The 17,057-nt window shown below is 37.8% G+C and overlaps 1 protein-coding gene and 1 pseudogene across 1 annotated transcript; one reads left to right on the top strand and one right to left on the bottom strand.

The window, feature by feature from the left end:
* Positions 1 to 7,735: 7,735 nt before the first annotated feature.
* LOC110770413 (protein DMP7 pseudogene) lies at positions 7,736 to 8,365 on the bottom strand (annotated as a pseudogene).
* Positions 8,366 to 12,593: 4,228 nt separating this feature from the next.
* LOC110770410 (HAESA-like 1) lies at positions 12,594 to 16,370 on the top strand. Its single transcript, XM_021974552.2, has 2 exons — positions 12,594 to 15,354; positions 15,591 to 16,370. Exons 1-2 carry the CDS (start codon positions 12,759 to 12,761, stop codon positions 15,980 to 15,982), a joined length of 2,988 nt encoding a protein of 995 aa, XP_021830244.1. The 5' UTR covers positions 12,594 to 12,758; the 3' UTR covers positions 15,983 to 16,370.
* The last annotated feature ends 687 nt before the right edge of the window (positions 16,371 to 17,057 follow it).

The raw sequence follows: 17,057 nt of genomic DNA, 5'->3' as shown, positions 1-17,057 counted from the left end.
AGATTACAGAATCTGGTCCAAATGGTTAGTAACTGTCTACCAGCTACAACAGTGAAGTTGTTTTCATTCTAAGAACAAGTATTTTTTTCAACTTTTGTTATCTAGAACTCTGGGTCTAATTTGTAACTGTAATTACCAAAAAACTGACATATCTTTGTCAATTAGCCTTTGATACTAGCATGGCATCTAGAGCAGACCCAAAAACAGAAATTGTAGCATCTAGGGAGGGAGGGAGGGAGGGAAGGAGGGAGGGAGGGAGGGTATCTACAGTTTCCCTTCATTCATGATGACCACCAACCCCTACTTCCTACTCCTTAAATGATTTAAACATTGTGAAATAATGACACCATCAAACTGGACCCATATATTATAATTTTGTTTCTTTAGGGCATTCATCAAGAAATCATGAAAGAAAAAAATGTTATGGCATCTGAATTCATAATTATAAGGGTTTTTCCCAGTACATTTTAAAGTTGACCCCATCTTTTTTTTTATTTTTTAAAAAAAGACCCTACAAAATGCACAAGCAAATGATCATTTGGAGAGAGGTGGGAGGGGGGAGGGGGTGTGGTGTTCTGAAATGATGTGCTGGGTGTGATGATGAATTGTGTCATGTAGCCTATTGGCACAAACAAGCATGTAGATGATCATAGAGTGTGAACCTTAAAAGAAGTCAAGGGAAAATGTTTTTTTTTTCTTTTTCTGGCTTGGTTGTTCGCCTCTCAGTTTCTTTCTAGTACCAATTGATTTGTTGCTTGCTGCTTTTCCCTCATTTTATGGACTGGTTCAGAAAGCCAAACAAATTTCAATGATGCCATATGGCCATGAGAATGCTTTGCTGCATATGCACCCATATGAAAACTATGAATGAATATGACTTTATTGATTTTATGTTCTAACCATCAAGGCTTTGTTACCGTTAGAATGAGAGCATTACCCCTGTATTCGAGATTTTGTGTTCAAATTCCACTCTTCCAATATCAATTGTATTAAAAATAATAATAAAAGACTTTGTTACCTTTTAATATATATATATATATATATATATATATATATATATATATATATAACAATTAACAACTTGATTTCTTTCCTATATTTGTCAGAAATCAAATTTTATACGTTTGGCTTGGATTCTCATATTCTTGTGTGGAAACAACTATGCGCCAAGGAGGAAACAAAGAAGAATGTGCAGGGCAGTTTCCTGATAAATTATGCATACGTATAAATTTGGGAAAAAAATAAAGTATAGAAAATGATTCAGGGTCACGGGTTCTGCAAGAGAAGACAAGGATGGATGTGTGATTTGCCACATCTGTTCCTGGGTTATTCGGTACTCCGTTCATTAGATTACGTACTAATTTTGAATTAGAAAAATATTTAAGTATTAATTTAGAAGATGATTTTGCCCTTCTCAAACCTCCTGCACCCATTTAACACTTGAGGAGTGCATAAAATTGTTTTTAGAATCCAAAATCAATCTAAATTTTCAGATAATTATAGCTAGGGTTGGGTATGGTTCGGTTCGGTCTTGTTTAGGGCTAAAACCAGTAGTCCAACTAATTATGTTGGTAATGATTTGGCCAAATAGTGAACCAACTTAATAAGATCAATTTAGATTAGCTTCTTTTTATTGTTTTCATGTCCAAAATTAATAGGCGATAAGGGTTTAGCATATTGGAAAGGCCAGTTTTCTGAGACAATGTCATGCCTTTGAATTTTCTGTCGAATTTTATATGATGCTAATGCGAGTCAGTTTCTGTCTTGTATGACTCTATCCAGGACAATGCCATGCCATATGGTAGATACTCGATAGAGATTGCAAGGCTAGTCATGCATCAGTCTCACTTTTTTTCCACATCAGTTTTGGCTTCTTTTTCTTTGATATTTCTTCAACTTCAAGAATCTCTCAAGTGGGTCGTCCTCCATCCATTTGACTATCCAATGGCTATAAGGCAGCCTTTCAGGGAAAAAAAAGAAAAAGAACAAAGAGTTATGATTTCATTGACTTGATTAAGCGTCGTTTCCACAACAGATCCAAAATCATTTTTGGCGTCATCTTCATCTTAGTGTGTGGAATAGATTGATGATAATGATATAATCAATTCGAACCCCTCTTCATTTATGGGACGGCTAATTAGTCTAGAAGAAGAGTATTATCAACCCATTCTTAATTGCACTTCAAGCAATCTTTCACTCTACAGATTGTGATAAATTTTTGTAAATAACTTTCAAATGTCGCTTTTTAAACAATGAATTAAAACTTATCTGATGAGGTCTCAAGTTCATATTACTCAAAGATTCTCAACAAATAAGTCAAAAAAAAGGTCGCCTACTACCAGTCAGTTGCTGCTCCAACAAATACCACTCTTTACATTATTTTTCTTGAACTTATTTGTTTAGGAACTAATTAGACAATTAGCTCAACATAATCATAAATTAAGCAGGCGTATTACCGCGGCGATGCAACTTCTGTTTTCCAAACACATGAAATCTTCTAAACTTTCGACCCCATCTCTTGAACTAATCCAATTAGCCGTTTTCCAGATGATCATATATACATTTTAATAAACCAAGACATTTTAATGATTGCTAGACCCTAAAGAGAGAATAAAGTTTTATTCCTCCACTCAGACTCCAATGGGGTTTAAACACATAACATAATCCTATTCAGATTGATTAATCTCTGTTAATTAGTCCTGTTTTGGTTAAAGCTTCCCAAAACCTTTTCAATGGTGCTAGGATGGCCAGTTTATAAACTTTATATATTATATGATATATATATACATACAACTGGGCATGCATTTGGTGTTGGTTTCCCATTAAGCATGACCTCTGCCCAAAAAAAAGTGTAAAGAAAGTGAAAAGAGTTGCCTTTGCCATGACCTTTCTCTCATTTAAATCCTTGGGGAGGAAAAGGAAAGGGTGCTTTCAGAATATGCATCTTTTGAATTAGTCTTGTAAACCCTATTAAACAATAATAATCCTCTGCATACCACATCCATATGCTATAGAAAATAAAAATAAAACCCAGAGGAATAAAATCTCATGGGATCTTTTCAAGTGCACCACTAATGATTTCAGAAGAGCAGGAAAGTGAGGGAGGCCTGTTGAGAAAAGAAGAGAAAGCACAACACTCCAAATGGGAGAAAATTTTGCCACAAACTGTTCAGATGCATCTTTTTCTCACGTCAAAAGGGTTTTTGATAAAGTGGAAGGTGATGGTGGCATTGGGGGAGAAAAGTGGAAATGAAGCACAAGAGGACAATTATGATTGTGGTTAGGAACAGACTCAAATGGGTTGGATCCACCATATCCTTTTTTTTTTTCCCTCAAAGTTTGTAAAAAAGCCATTGATCTTGGCCCTACATATCTTGCCTGGTAGGTTCCACAAAATTCCTCTCAATCTTTCAAGGGTGCTGGATCTGCTTCTTCTTCTTGTTTTTTTTTTTAAGGGTCAGAATGGGTCTGCCTCTTTGTTGCTAGAAAGGTGATGGCACTGAGGCTTTTTGCACCAATTCTTTTTGTATTTTGGGTTTCTGGAAACCAATTGTTTTTGCAAAATTTATTGCAATAAAGATAAAATCATGATTGAATTAGGAATTTAGGAAGGTGTGCTTAAGTTGGGCCACTGCTTCAATCTTTTTCTTTTTAGACCAAAAATTAGAGTTTAATTAAATCATCATAGAATTTTTGTTAGCAGGCCACCAAGAAATATTTTTTGTTAATTAAACTTGAAGCAAAGCTCAAGCACGACCCCTCAAGCATCAAGCAATTATATCTCTAAACAGTAAAAATTTCAGAAAGTTCTAAGCAAAACTAATAATCACACTTAATTTCAACAGTTGGTAATTAGCTTTTTCATCAATCAAAAGTTACCCTTTTTTCTTTCTAATGTGGAAATGGCAATCATAAAACGTATGCGTCTCTTGCAAACAAACAGCAATAATTTTGTTGTACCATTAGCTTTGCCAACAGAAGAGACACACAGACACATGGTTCTTCTGTTCATGTTTGAGTTGAGATAGATGTAAGGCCAACCTCATGCAGACGTTATCATAACTCGGGGCAAAAAAAAAATGAAGAAGGAAAGAATCGTAAAGCTTGGTTTTTACTTGCCTGCATAATTTGGTAAAGCTTTCAAGTTGATTTTGCCCCTTTGTCTGCATGCATAGATAGAGAGCCTCCTCTTTTCTCGCGGGTGACAAGCCCCATCATATCTATAGTGCCTTTACCTAACCAATTTACTGTGCATGTTCCCCCCCTGAAACTATCTGTTGTGTATTAGGGCTTCAGCTATGCACTCTATAAGATTGTGTGTCTTATGTTATCACGCCGTGACTATAAACTATTGATTAGGGTTTATATATTGATTTTTGTTTGAATGTGTATTTCGAATTCATAGTTTATCAAAAATAAATAAAATCATATGCACTGTAATCAAACTTATTGATCAGCGTTTAAACGTTGAATTCAGACTCACAATTGTTGGACGAGAACATTATGTACCCTAGAATTATAATAGGAGTAGGTAGCAATTAACTTGGAAGGCTTGAAAACATTTGCATTGGGGGAACAGATAAGTAAAAGCATTGTGTCTATCAGTGTGACGTTTATCGAGTAAGAATTGAAGTTGAAGGAGATGGCAATTGGGTGAGGATTAAATAAAGAAGAGTCTAGGTGGTCCAGATGGATGTTATAACATCCAGTATAGGTTAGGTGGCATATGTTGAATGCAAAAATTAAACCAAAGTTGATAAGTTAGAGGCTCAATTTAAATATAGTGATGCCATTGCCGCTATGCCAGACACCAGTCATGATAATTGTTCCCGACATAAAATATCAACACTACTGTACATTTACTCCAAAAGAGAAAGGAAAATAAAACCCGCACCAGAATTTAAAAAAAACTTAACTTAATTTACAAAATCTTTGAATAGTTTTCCTTAACTCGAAATCTCTTATAATATTAAAAGGAATCTATTAGATTAAGAGGTAGTTGATTCGAGTTTTTAAGTTATATGTTCCACTGTGAAAACATCAAAACATTAATCCAGAGTTTTTTTTTTGTATGTTTATGCTGTCTGCATATCCAATTTGGATTTTGCAGCAGCCAACTTGGAAAATGTTCAGCGCATGTGACTTGCCTTTCTGTTCAATCAATTTCCACTTCCGGTCTACTCGAAGTCCCAAAAGCTTCTTGGTGGTTTCAAATCATCTTCCTGGAATTTTACCCATTGTTCAAGCTTTGAGGCAATCTATCAACATCAGACAAAACCTTTAACATATACAATTTACAAAGAGACACCATTGGCACAGCCTTTTATTTTTTATATTTTTTTTATAAAAAATTACAAAAATATTTGCTTAGGTCTTTGTTCTGAGCTTTTTTTTTTTTTTTCCTTCTAAACAAATAAAAGATTAAAAGCTTAAGCAAGACATGCATGTACATTGTACAGTACGGTTTATAAATGTGCTGCCAAGTCCCAGATTTACCACCAAACAAATTAAAATTTCTTTTCATTTACTTCAACAACCCTTATAATTTAAATTTGAATTTTTATTCTTTTTTTATATAAAAATAAAACCTTGCACTTTGAATTTCAAATTTGACTGTCGACAGGTACAAATCAAGTGGGTGGAACCTTATTGCAAACCCAACAACTTATACAATGCCAATTCACAAACATCTGGGTATCCCGAAAGACAAGCAAAATAATGGCATTGCATTCTCCATCCCCGATAACTTCAATACCATTAAATTACAATCATTTAAGAAAGTCCAAGAAGCTAAGAACACCTTATATATGTTGGGTTGATCCCTTTTAATTGCTACATGATGTCGTTTTAATGCGTTATGTTCTTAAATTATCAATATAAATTACGCAAATTCCTTATTTAATTGTATTATTTGATAACGTTATGACAGATGCACATAAATGTACTTCAGGAGAAACACTCTCATTGTTTGCAACTGAGATAACACTTTTCGTTATACCTGGCCAATAATACAAGGGTATGTGAGTTAACTATTTCATATGTCAATGCGTTATAGGTCGGAGATAGCAAAACAGTGTTATTCCCGTTACAAGAAAGGTTTTTTTAGTACCGAATAGCAGGTATGCTCGACAAAGTGTGTGTCATACTTGTCGAATTGTCAGGGGGAGAAACTCTGGCGCTCATGGGGTTAAAATGTCTTGGGTTTGGCAGCAAAAGCAAAGGCCAGGTGTGGGCCACCTCGAGGAAGAGTAGGACCCAAAGAAGAGCTAGACAACCATTTTACCATGGCTGGTGTCTGGTCTGGGTATCCGCTTTGTGGCCTAAACTCATCCACTTTTGGGCAAAAGAAGACGACGGTGATTAATGAAGAATGCCAAGAATTTGGTGGGGGCGCGTGACAAAATTAAACAGTAGAAAAAAGTTGTCGACAAAAATGGAAAATTTTGGAACTACCCCAATATCTTTTACACTATTTAGGGTTTAGTGTAATATTATTCGTCCCATTCTTATTTAATTCTTCCCCTTGTGCATCATCAACTATAGTTTCTGCATTATTTGTAGGTACAATGTCTGCATCTCACTAACCTTCTCCAATGTAACATATTAAAATGTTTTCCTTACTAATGTAGAGTTGTAATTGGTTTTCCAATGTAATAAGCTTAAAAGTAAGGGTCATTTTGCAAATCCCATAACCCAAGAATTGGGAAGTTTGAAAATTCCCTCCTTTAACCCTTGAAAACTTGTAAACATTGTCTTCACTGTTGTGCGTGGAGAGAGCACATATTCCCAAAAGCTTGGAACATTAGGCAGCACAGAAAGTTCAATTGGGGTTTCCATTTTCTACCGCTGGTTCTTCCAGTGATGCAAACTTTTCCTCTGCCTCTGGCCCTCCGATGAAATCTCCACCGAATCTTGGGCGTCATATTGATCAGACTGTTAATAGATACGATTTTTGCCTGATTTAAAGTCTTACCCTTTTGGACACGACCAATGGATACGGACTGATCTCCACCGTGTACGGCACCAACCCCAACAAAGTCTTCCTTTCTAGACTGATTTCTTAACCCCTACCTAAACCCTTGTTTTTTTGTGGTCAAATTTAGCAATAAATTTGGCCATTAAACTATAATTAATTAAAACCAACTTTCAACTTTGCCATGGGTAATTGCACTTCAATCCCAAATTTGTTGGGTTGTTAATTGGTATTCCTAAAACATGCCCTTTATTTGTATTTTTAATGGAAGTTTGAAAAATGAGGACATATACCAACAGGAGTTGGTCCAAGTGGAAGGGGCTTGGATCCTTTAAACAAGAGGTCATGGGTTCGATCCCAGGCACTTGCGAATAGAGCAGACTTTGTTGGGAGAGGTCCCCGCTTTGCGCCCAACAGTACCTCGAGGGTTAGTCCCCGCAATCGCGCGGGGGATACATTGGTTTTCACCACCAAAAAAAAATGAGGACATATACATTGGGGACACCAGATCTCAACTCCGGGAGAAAAGCTTACTTATTCCTTGTTTCATATATCTATCATCTTATGATGTGCAATGGGAGAGATAAGAAAAAAGGCTATAAAACATGTTACATGAAAGTTTTACTCAACTCGAAATTAGTATATGATAAAATTATATAATCCGACAAAATAGACGTGTGTAAAACTTTCACTTTAAAATAATAAAAAACGTGTCGAAGTAAAACTATTAACAAATAAAGTGAATGTGATCCCGAGTTCTCTCTAGCTAGGAGAGAGAGGGAAGCCAATTCCATGACGCTTGGTGGGGAACAGGACAAACAACAAGCTGCACACAACAGCAATCCCGACAGGGAACGCCGCTAAAAGCTGCTTGCCCTCCTCCGACGGCTTGGGGTAGAAACACTTGACAACATTCTGATCAACCAAAGCCAGTGCAGCAAATACAAATATGGACATCAAGGCATGGAAGAAATCAATGAATCTCAGCCTGTACTTGGCCACCTCCTCCCGGGCAATGGCGACTTTCGACCCGTCGATGACCCACAACCCGTTAAAAGTCGCCAACCCGTATCGAACCTTGCCCCGTTCGTCCCTCAAGCTGTCGGTGAAACACAAGAGGAAGCAGGTAAGGCTGCAGACTATTAGAAGCCCTAGCGTCATGGTTTTGTTGATGGGGGTAGGGCACTGCCCTTGGCGTGTGAAACCCGGGGAGAACATTTGGAAAACGAGGACCGTTCCGGTGGGAAGAAGATTTGACAGATGGGCTGTGCCTTTAAAGGTCTTTCTAATGGCCTTTTGTGCTGGGGTTTTTAGTGGTTTTGGCGCAATTGATGCTGCATTATTTTCCAACAGTGGTTGCTCGTATGTTTCTTGAAGTGCAGGTGCAGCCATGTATATATGTGTATATATGTATGTATATAAGAGTTCTATTTCTGTATGAGATTGGCTCAAGATTGATTCTTCATTAGCTAGGGTTTGTGTGTTCTTCTTAAACTTTGATTCACCGTGTGCTTTTTGATTATGGAAGATTGTAATATATATATGGTTAAAGAAACTGAAATGGAGATTATAACAAAAAGAGAATTATGCTAGCAATGGGATTTGTTTTTCTGTTTGGTGTTAGCGAGCAAATGGTTAATTTTTAGGGATGGATGGATGAAGTGTTGATCACGTTAACTGCTTTTTTTCATAACTCTGGCCTTCTAGTAACTGTTGTACAAATTAATTTTCGTTAGGGAGTTTCATTTGAGTGGTTGTGGTATAGGTAGGAAGGGTTAGGGTTAGGGTTAGGGTTTGCTGAGATTGAATAGACGGGATCGAGTATGAATAACGTTCGCATTACTAAATGAACATGGAAAACAAATTTAATTTATACCAGCCTAATGCTTCATGGTACTTATTTTAGAAAATTTGGCATAAGTCCAATTATGAGGAGAGATTTTGGGTGCAATCCATGCAGAAATTGTTGTTGATCCAAGTCCTTTGACTTTTGCACCACATAAGATTACATGCCTATTTCAATTTATTGATATTTACTTTTTTTTATTTTTTATTTTTGTTCCATTTATGCACCTAAAACATAAATAAGGTAAATTATGAATTCCTAAAACTCGTAAGTTATTGATTTGTAGGATATTAATTATCATATTTGATTTGAATTTAATTGCAAATCTATTTATTGAATTCTAAAATTTTCCCAAGGTATATCGACATCAAAATTTGTAATAAGAGTTCATAAAAATTTCATACCTTAACAATAGGTAAGGTACCTATGCATACACCTCGTATGCAGTATGCAGGTAATTAAACCCATAAATTACCTCTGATCCAGGTAATTAAATCCATAAATTACCTCTAGTCTAGGTAGTTATACCCTCTAGTCCAGCTAATTGAACTCATATAATATCTTGGTATGGATCCTTAAGAAAACTCAAGAAAAAAACACTATTACATGGAAGACATGTGCATATCTTGGGGAAAAAAAAAAAAAAAAACACTATTACATGGAAGACATGTACATATGTATATAAATATGAACCTCTAGAAAAAAATGCTTAAGAAAACTCAAGAAAAAAACACTTACCTGTATGTATTAACATTATTTACCTATATGTCATGTACATAATTTAATGTGGATGCTTGTTTGATCAATTGGTATAATATGTGAGTCTTTACTTTTTATTGATTAAATTGTATTTTATCTATATATTAGGAATATTATTAAGGAAAAAAAAATTCAAAATTCAAAATTTGGAATTCAATTTCAAGGAAATAATGCATTAAATTTAGATTTTCAATGTGTTTTCCTTATTTACCTTAAAGGGTAAAATCGACACAACAAAAAAGTAATAAATGTCAAAGGACCTATATCTAAAACCAAAAACACGAGGACTAAACCCAATGACAGCTAATCGTTTTGGACCTAGATCTAAGAACCCCTACTTATTTTGATAATTAAGTGAAATATGTATCCATTCTACATAAAAAAATACCCAAAAAAAAAACACACACACACACATTTGAATTAACAATAATGTCTTACCACATTTTATGCCATAGTTCTTTTTGAGAAAAAACAATAGTAATTATTGATGAAACATATCAAAGTATAAAGCCACAAAAGAGCCAAAATAGGTACGACATCTCCAGTGACCAAACACAACAACATGTTGATTTTGATATGGAGAGAATTAAGCCTAAACCAACAAATACTCAACCCCTTATTCAACATCTAGAATGACTCGTACTCAGACTAACAATACATCTCCACCGTGCAACGGTAGAAATGGCATATCTGTATTGCAGTCGAAAACTATAATATAAAACACAACAAACTCCTAAAGAATTCATGAAAATTAAAATAAAAAGTGCAGCAAACTCTTATGCTCCGTTTGGATGAAGGAATTGCCAATTACATAGAATTGAAAATGACGGAATTTAGATTTCCTTCATTTCAATTTCTGGCAATTGAAGATTTCAGTGTTTGGATTTATGTATGTCGGATTTTGTAAATGACAGAAATTGAAATTTTCAATGTTTGGATATCTCATGTAAATTATAAATGACAAAAATTAAATATTTCGAAGATGAATATCTTCTCTTTTGACCATTTGTTGATGTTGGTGAAATATCATCAATAACATGAATATCTTCTAAATCTTGTGTATCACCATCCAAATCAATATAATCAACTTTATTAGTATGAGTCATAACTTCATCAGTAGAATTTGATACGCAAGGTATTGCTGAATTAATATCATCAATCAGCTTTAATTCAATATTTTCATGCGCAGACACTTCTCCGGTACCTATGGAATTAGAACTAGAAGCAATCAAGACTCTGATACTTCTTTTTCACTTGCCAAAAGACCAATGACCAGAGAAATTAAAAGGGCTTCGATTAAAAAGTTGCAGACAAAAGTATAGGAATAAACGATTAAGATTATGAGGGTATTAATGACTTGTTTGATATGAAGTTAACAACTACAAAGCAAGGCGATAACACAAAGTGATAAAGCTAGCAAATAACTACTGAGTGATTAATGACTTTTTTTATTTATCAAAAGTTTGGCCTTTATTTATTTATTTAAGTTTTGGCTCCACGGAAAATATGAATTCCCGCACTACGTTAATTGTGAAATGACGTCTATTTTGGTGGAAATTAAACTCGGGAATTTGATGCCTCAATTTCCATGATTTTTTCCGCGCGTCATTTAATAAATTCCGCGCTTAAGTTGCCAAACAAGGGAATTGTCAATTTCTTCTCTTAAATTCCCGACTTTTAGCTAAATTCTGAGTTATTTTCCCGCATCCAAACGGAAGGTTTTAGAATAATAGACTTAAAACAAGAAACATGAATAAGCAACATGCCATTGTTCTAGTTGGCTGAGATGGCGGGATCACATAACCTATAGATTATGTTAGGTTGTTGTTTCATGCTTTCAATTAATAGCTGAAAACGTATTTTTTGTTTATATATAAAGTAATAATAAGGGAGAAGATTTTTCACACACACATAAAATAAAATGTCATGAGAATTCGAATATAAATTCTCTAATTTACGGGTCAATGTCTTTTCCACTGGTTAGATCCGGATTGCATTATACCTTGTGATTTGTTTGCCATGGGACGGCGAACCCTTAAATTATTATAGAGGGGCAATGGCTTTGTTTTTTTAATTGAACAAGAAGTACAAAGATTGATATGGGTCTAGAAAAAGGCAAAAGGAAAAAGAAATAATTTTAACATAAAATAATGAGATGTAGTGAGTTGGGCTTAGCCACATTATGGGAATGTCGATTGACGGTCGGCTTTTCTTTGCAAAGCCAAGCTTCCGGCCGCCACGGTCGCTGCCTCCATCCATAAACCGTCAGGCAAGACGACCACAAACTGCAAGCCTCAAGCGTTAGAAACCTGACTGAGAAAATCCAAGCAGAGACTCCGGATGCGAAGCGTTAACCCAGACACACCAACCACACCCTGATCACGCTAATCTTGTGCGAGCTTCCTCTTTTCAAACTTGCAGTGTAAAATTTTTATTATAAAAAAAAAAAAAAAAGATTCAGAAAACGTGAATTTTCGTAACTGCCTGTCTCATTCTACTAATTAAACTGTATTAGTCTGATCCAGGGCCATTAATCTCAGCCCTCCAACACCGTCAATCCCCATCGCACCTCGGTGAGACCGACGTGGTCGACCTAGCCGTTGACCGTTCAACCTTGTCACTAGTTTCATTCGTAATCTACTTAAATATTTTATTATTTTCTTTAAATTAATAATAAGTTTTGTATTTTGCATACAAATTCATTTTTTATAGTGAGTTCTTATGTTACATTTTTATAATAAAAATCTCGGTTAGGGGCAATAAAGCATACCTGTTTGCACCTAAGTTCGAATTCGAACCGCCCTTTCTTATAAATTAAATTAATTAAATAAATAAAAAGAAAATCTCACATATTTATTTCTAGAAATTATGCAAAATTATTTTGTCTCTAAAAGTTAGAAAAAGAAAAGAGAAAGTTGAGATGAATTATGTTTTACTACACAACAAAACATTTTTCAGAAAATGTTTGATAGACAAGAAGAAAGTAAAAATGTAGTGATCAATTGAGAGGCTTCCCTCATAATTTCTCTACCAAGTTCCCAACACAATCAATTACTTTTCCCTCTTTACTCAAAAACCACTTCACATATATGAATACACCCACCCAATATTCACAAACACAAACACCTCCCTCCTCCTCACTCCCCCATTTCTTTCTAGAAGCAAACAACAGCACCAACAATGCTTCTCTTCCTCCCTCTCCTTCTGTCCCTCCTCTTCCCCCCACTCCCAACCCTCTCTGTCAACCAAGAAGGCCTCTACCTCCAGCACTTCAAAAACTCCCTAGACGACCCAGACTCCACCCTCTCTTCATGGAATGTCCACAACGACACGCCGTGCTCCTGGTTCGGCGTCAAATGCGACGCCACCTCCAACGTTGTTCACTCCATCGACCTCTCCAGCAAAAACCTCGCCGGCCCTTTCCCCATCGGCCTCTGCCGCCTCCCCAACCTCACCTTCCTCTCTCTCTACAACAACTCCATCAACTCCACCCTCCCCCCCTCCCTCTACGAGTGTCAGCATCTCGAGCACCTCGACCTCGCTCAGAACCTCCTCACCGGTGCGCTCCCCAGCACCCTACCAGACCTCTCCAACCTCAAGTACCTCGACCTCACCGGCAACAACTTCTCCGGAGAAATTCCCGACACTTTCGGCCGCTTCCAAAAACTCGAGGTCCTCTCTCTGGTCTTTAATCTCTTCGACAGCACCATCCCTCCGTTCCTCGGCAACATTTCCACCCTCAAAATGCTCAACCTCTCCTACAACCCGTTTCATCCGGGTCGGATCCCGCCGGAGCTCGGCAACTTGACGAACCTCGAGGTCCTCTGGCTCACCGAGTGTAACTTATTCGGCGAGATTCCCGACTCGCTGGGTCGACTCAAGAAGCTCACCGATTTGGACCTGGCCATTAACAACTTGAACGGCCCGATTCCGGCGTCGCTCAGTGAGCTGACCAGCGTTGTTCAGATTGAGCTCTACAACAACTCGTTGACCGGAGAGTTGCCTCCCGGAATGTCGAACTTGACCCGGCTGAGGCTGCTCGACGCGTCCATGAACCAGCTGAGTGGGCAGATTCCGGACGAGTTGTGTCGGTTGCAGCTCGAAAGTCTCAACCTTTACGAGAACAATTTCGGGGGTAGCTTGCCCGAGAGCATTGCGAACTCGCCCAATTTGTACGAGCTGAGACTCTTCCGAAACAAACTCACCGGCGTGTTGCCCCAAAATCTCGGGAAAAACTCGCCGCTGAAATGGCTTGACGTTTCGAGTAACCAGTTCTCGGGTAGCATCCCGCCGACTCTTTGCGAGAAGGGACAAACAGAAGAGATTCTGATGATACACAATTATTTTTCCGGCGAGATTCCGGCGAGTTTGGGTGAGTGTCACAGCTTGACCCGGGTCCGATTGGGTCACAACCGGTTAAATGGGGAAGTTCCTGTGGGTTTTTGGGGGCTGCCTCACGTGTATTTGATGGAGCTCGTTGAGAATGAGCTTTCTGGGCCGATAGCGAAGACCATTGCCGGAGCGGCGAACCTCTCGCTTTTAATTATAGCGAAGAACAATTTTACGGGTTCGATACCGGAGGAGATTGGAGGGGTCGAGAGTCTTATGGAGTTTTCTGGTGCCGACAATGGGTTCAGTGGGCCTTTGCCACAGAGCATAGTGAGACTTGGGCAGCTTGGAACTCTGGACCTTCACAATAACGAACTGTCTGGTGAGCTCCCAAATGGGATCCAATATTGGACGAAGCTCAACGAGCTCAATTTGGCAAATAACCAGCTTTCTGGGAAGATCCCAGATGGGATTGGGAACTTAACGGTGCTTAATTACCTTGATTTTTCCGGGAATCGACTTTCCGGGAGAATTCCAGTTGGGTTGCAGAATATGAGACTCAATGTGTTCAATTTGTCCAACAATCGGCTTTCGGGTGAGCTCCCGCCCCTGTTTGCTAAGGAAATTTACAAAAATAGCTTTTTGGAAAACCCTGGTCTTTGTGGAGATGTGGAATGGTTATGTGATTGCAGAGCCAAGGTGAAAAGCCAGGGGTATATATGGTTGCTGAGGTGCATCTTCATTCTAGCTGGTTTAGTCTTTGTTGTGGGTGTGGTTTGGTTTTACTTGAAGTACAAGAACTTCAAAAAGGCGAACAGAGCTATCGACAAGTCGAAATGGACGTTGATGTCGTTTCACAAACTGGGTTTTAGTGAGTATGAGATATTGGATTGCCTTGATGAAGATAATGTGATTGGCACTGGGGCATCTGGTAAAGTATACAAGGTTGTTCTAACCAGTGGAGAGGTTGTTGCGGTGAAGAAGCTATGGAGAGGGAAAGTAAAGGAGTGCGAGAATGACGATGTTGAGAAAGGTTGGGTCCAAGACGATGGCTTTGAGGCAGAGGTTGACACTTTGGGGAGGATTAGGCACAAAAACATTGTGAAGCTTTGGTGTTGTTGCACTGCTAGGGACTGCAAGCTCTTGGTTTATGAGTACATGCCAAATGGTAGTCTTGGTGATTTGCTGCATAGCAGTAAAGGAGGATTGCTGGATTGGCCTACAAGGTATAAGATAGCTCTTGATGCTGCAGAGGGGCTTTCTTATCTGCACCATGATTGTGCTCCTGCAATTGTTCATAGAGATGTGAAATCAAACAACATCTTGTTGGATGGAGATTTCGGAGCACGAGTGGCGGATTTTGGAGTAGCCAAGGTGGTTGATGCAACTGGGAAAGGACCTAAATCTATGTCGGTCATTGCAGGTTCTTGTGGTTACATTGCTCCAGGTCAGTGAGTAAATTTCTATTCAAATTGCAGATAAAATTTCCTCGAATTTATGTTGTAGAAAGTTTAGATTTTGATGCTGAAATTTGATTGTGTTGTGCTCCATCATTCTTGAAGAGAAATGTGTGGTGCACGATATTTGTTCAAAACTCTTGCCAATATCTCCTAGCACTTTCATATTGTCTAGTTAAAAATATTATTCTAGTATTCTAAACCTGTAAATGTAATCTTGCTGCAGAGTATGCTTACACCCTCAGAGTGAATGAGAAGAGTGATATCTACAGTTTCGGTGTGGTTATTCTGGAATTGGTTACTGGAAGACTCCCAGTTGATCCAGAGTTTGGAGAAAAGGACTTGGTGAAGTGGGTCTGCACCACTTTGGATCAGAAAGGAGTGGACCATGTAATTGACCCCAAACTTGACTCTTGTTATAAGGAAGAAGTTTGCAAGGTCCTCAATATTGGCCTCCTCTGCACCAGTCCTCTCCCAATTAATCGTCCATCTATGAGAAGAGTTGTGAAATTGCTGCAAGAAGTGGGCACAGAGAAACATCCCCAGACTGCTAAAAAAGAGGGGAAATTGTCACCCTACTACTATGAAGATACCTCAGATCATGGAAGTGTAGCTTGAGAAGTTTCATATATGGCCTGTTGCAAAGCAATGGTTATGGGAAAGTTTTATATCTAAGCTTTATTTTATCAGTTTTTGAAAGCTAACTTCCCAAATCGTTTTCACCCCCTCTTGGGTTTTGATCTCATAGCAAGCAAAGGAGGGAAGAGAATATTGAGAGGAATTTCTTTTTGAGAAAGGGGAAAGTTATGAGGGGGGGTTAATATTCTATATTGTAAAAATTGATTAACCACCAAAGTTTTTCATATGCTAAGTTTAAGTAGCCACCTGCAAGTTGCAATGGCAGACCTCCTTGAAAGTGATGTATACACTGTTTGGTGACTGTGATTTGTCTCTGAAATCTCACTCAGGTGATATATGAAGTAGGAATTCTGGCATTTATGAGCAACCCTTGTAGCTAGTTCTACTTTTATGAATTGTGACAATGTTTTGCGATTGTACACTTGGTTTGGTTTTTCGTGTTGTGTGAGCCTAAGACGATGTTCCAGATTTAAATGTTTTTTACTATTCTCTGCGGTGACCTTTTTTAATTTAATTTTAAAACCTCCTTTATTATTAGATTATTTTGATTCATTCATGTAAGAATAGGACAGCCATAAGCCTGTCTTTTAGTATTAATAATGTAGTTAGGTAAGAGTTGGCCCTCCATCCTGGGTCCAATTCCAACTAAGTGAAAAGTGACCCTTGATTGTGCTGCCTCTCATTTTGCTGTACTTGACTCTAATAGGAAAATGACTTAGGAGGACGTAACACAGAGAGAGAGAGAGAGAGAGAGAGAGAGAGAGATTCAAAGTTGTGATTTTGGTTGGTAGTTGGTGGTGGTTTTGATTGCCCAGCAGAGGAAGATTTAGTTAAAGCTTAAAAAATGGCTCAATCAGAAGAATATGCAAGGGTGGCCAAAGAGGAAAATTTACAGAGGTCTGCTCCTACAGTGAGCTATTATAAGTAGTAGATGCCCATATTGGCCTGGCCAGTCTATTTAATATGGCCCACGAGAATTTGACGTTGCAAAGCAAACCCTATATCTATATATATCTATATATATATACTTGAGTAGCTTTGAGGGTACACTGGC

This window comes from Prunus avium, chromosome 4, assembly GCF_965620075.1.
Source record: "Prunus avium chromosome 4, drPruAviu1.hap1.1, whole genome shotgun sequence".
In the NCBI taxonomy this organism is placed as follows: domain Eukaryota; kingdom Viridiplantae; phylum Streptophyta; class Magnoliopsida; order Rosales; family Rosaceae; genus Prunus; species Prunus avium.
This window is presented reverse-complemented; position numbering and strand designations above follow the sequence as displayed.

Coding starts and splice junctions, on each gene's coding strand:
- LOC110770410 (XM_021974552.2), top strand. CDS start 12,759: ATGCTTCTCTTCCTCCCTCTCCTTCTGTCCCTCCTCTTCCCCCCACTC. Junction 15,355..15,590: donor TTGTGGTTACATTGCTCCAG/GTCAGTGAGTAA, acceptor ATCTTGCTGCAG/AGTATGCTTACACCCTCAGA.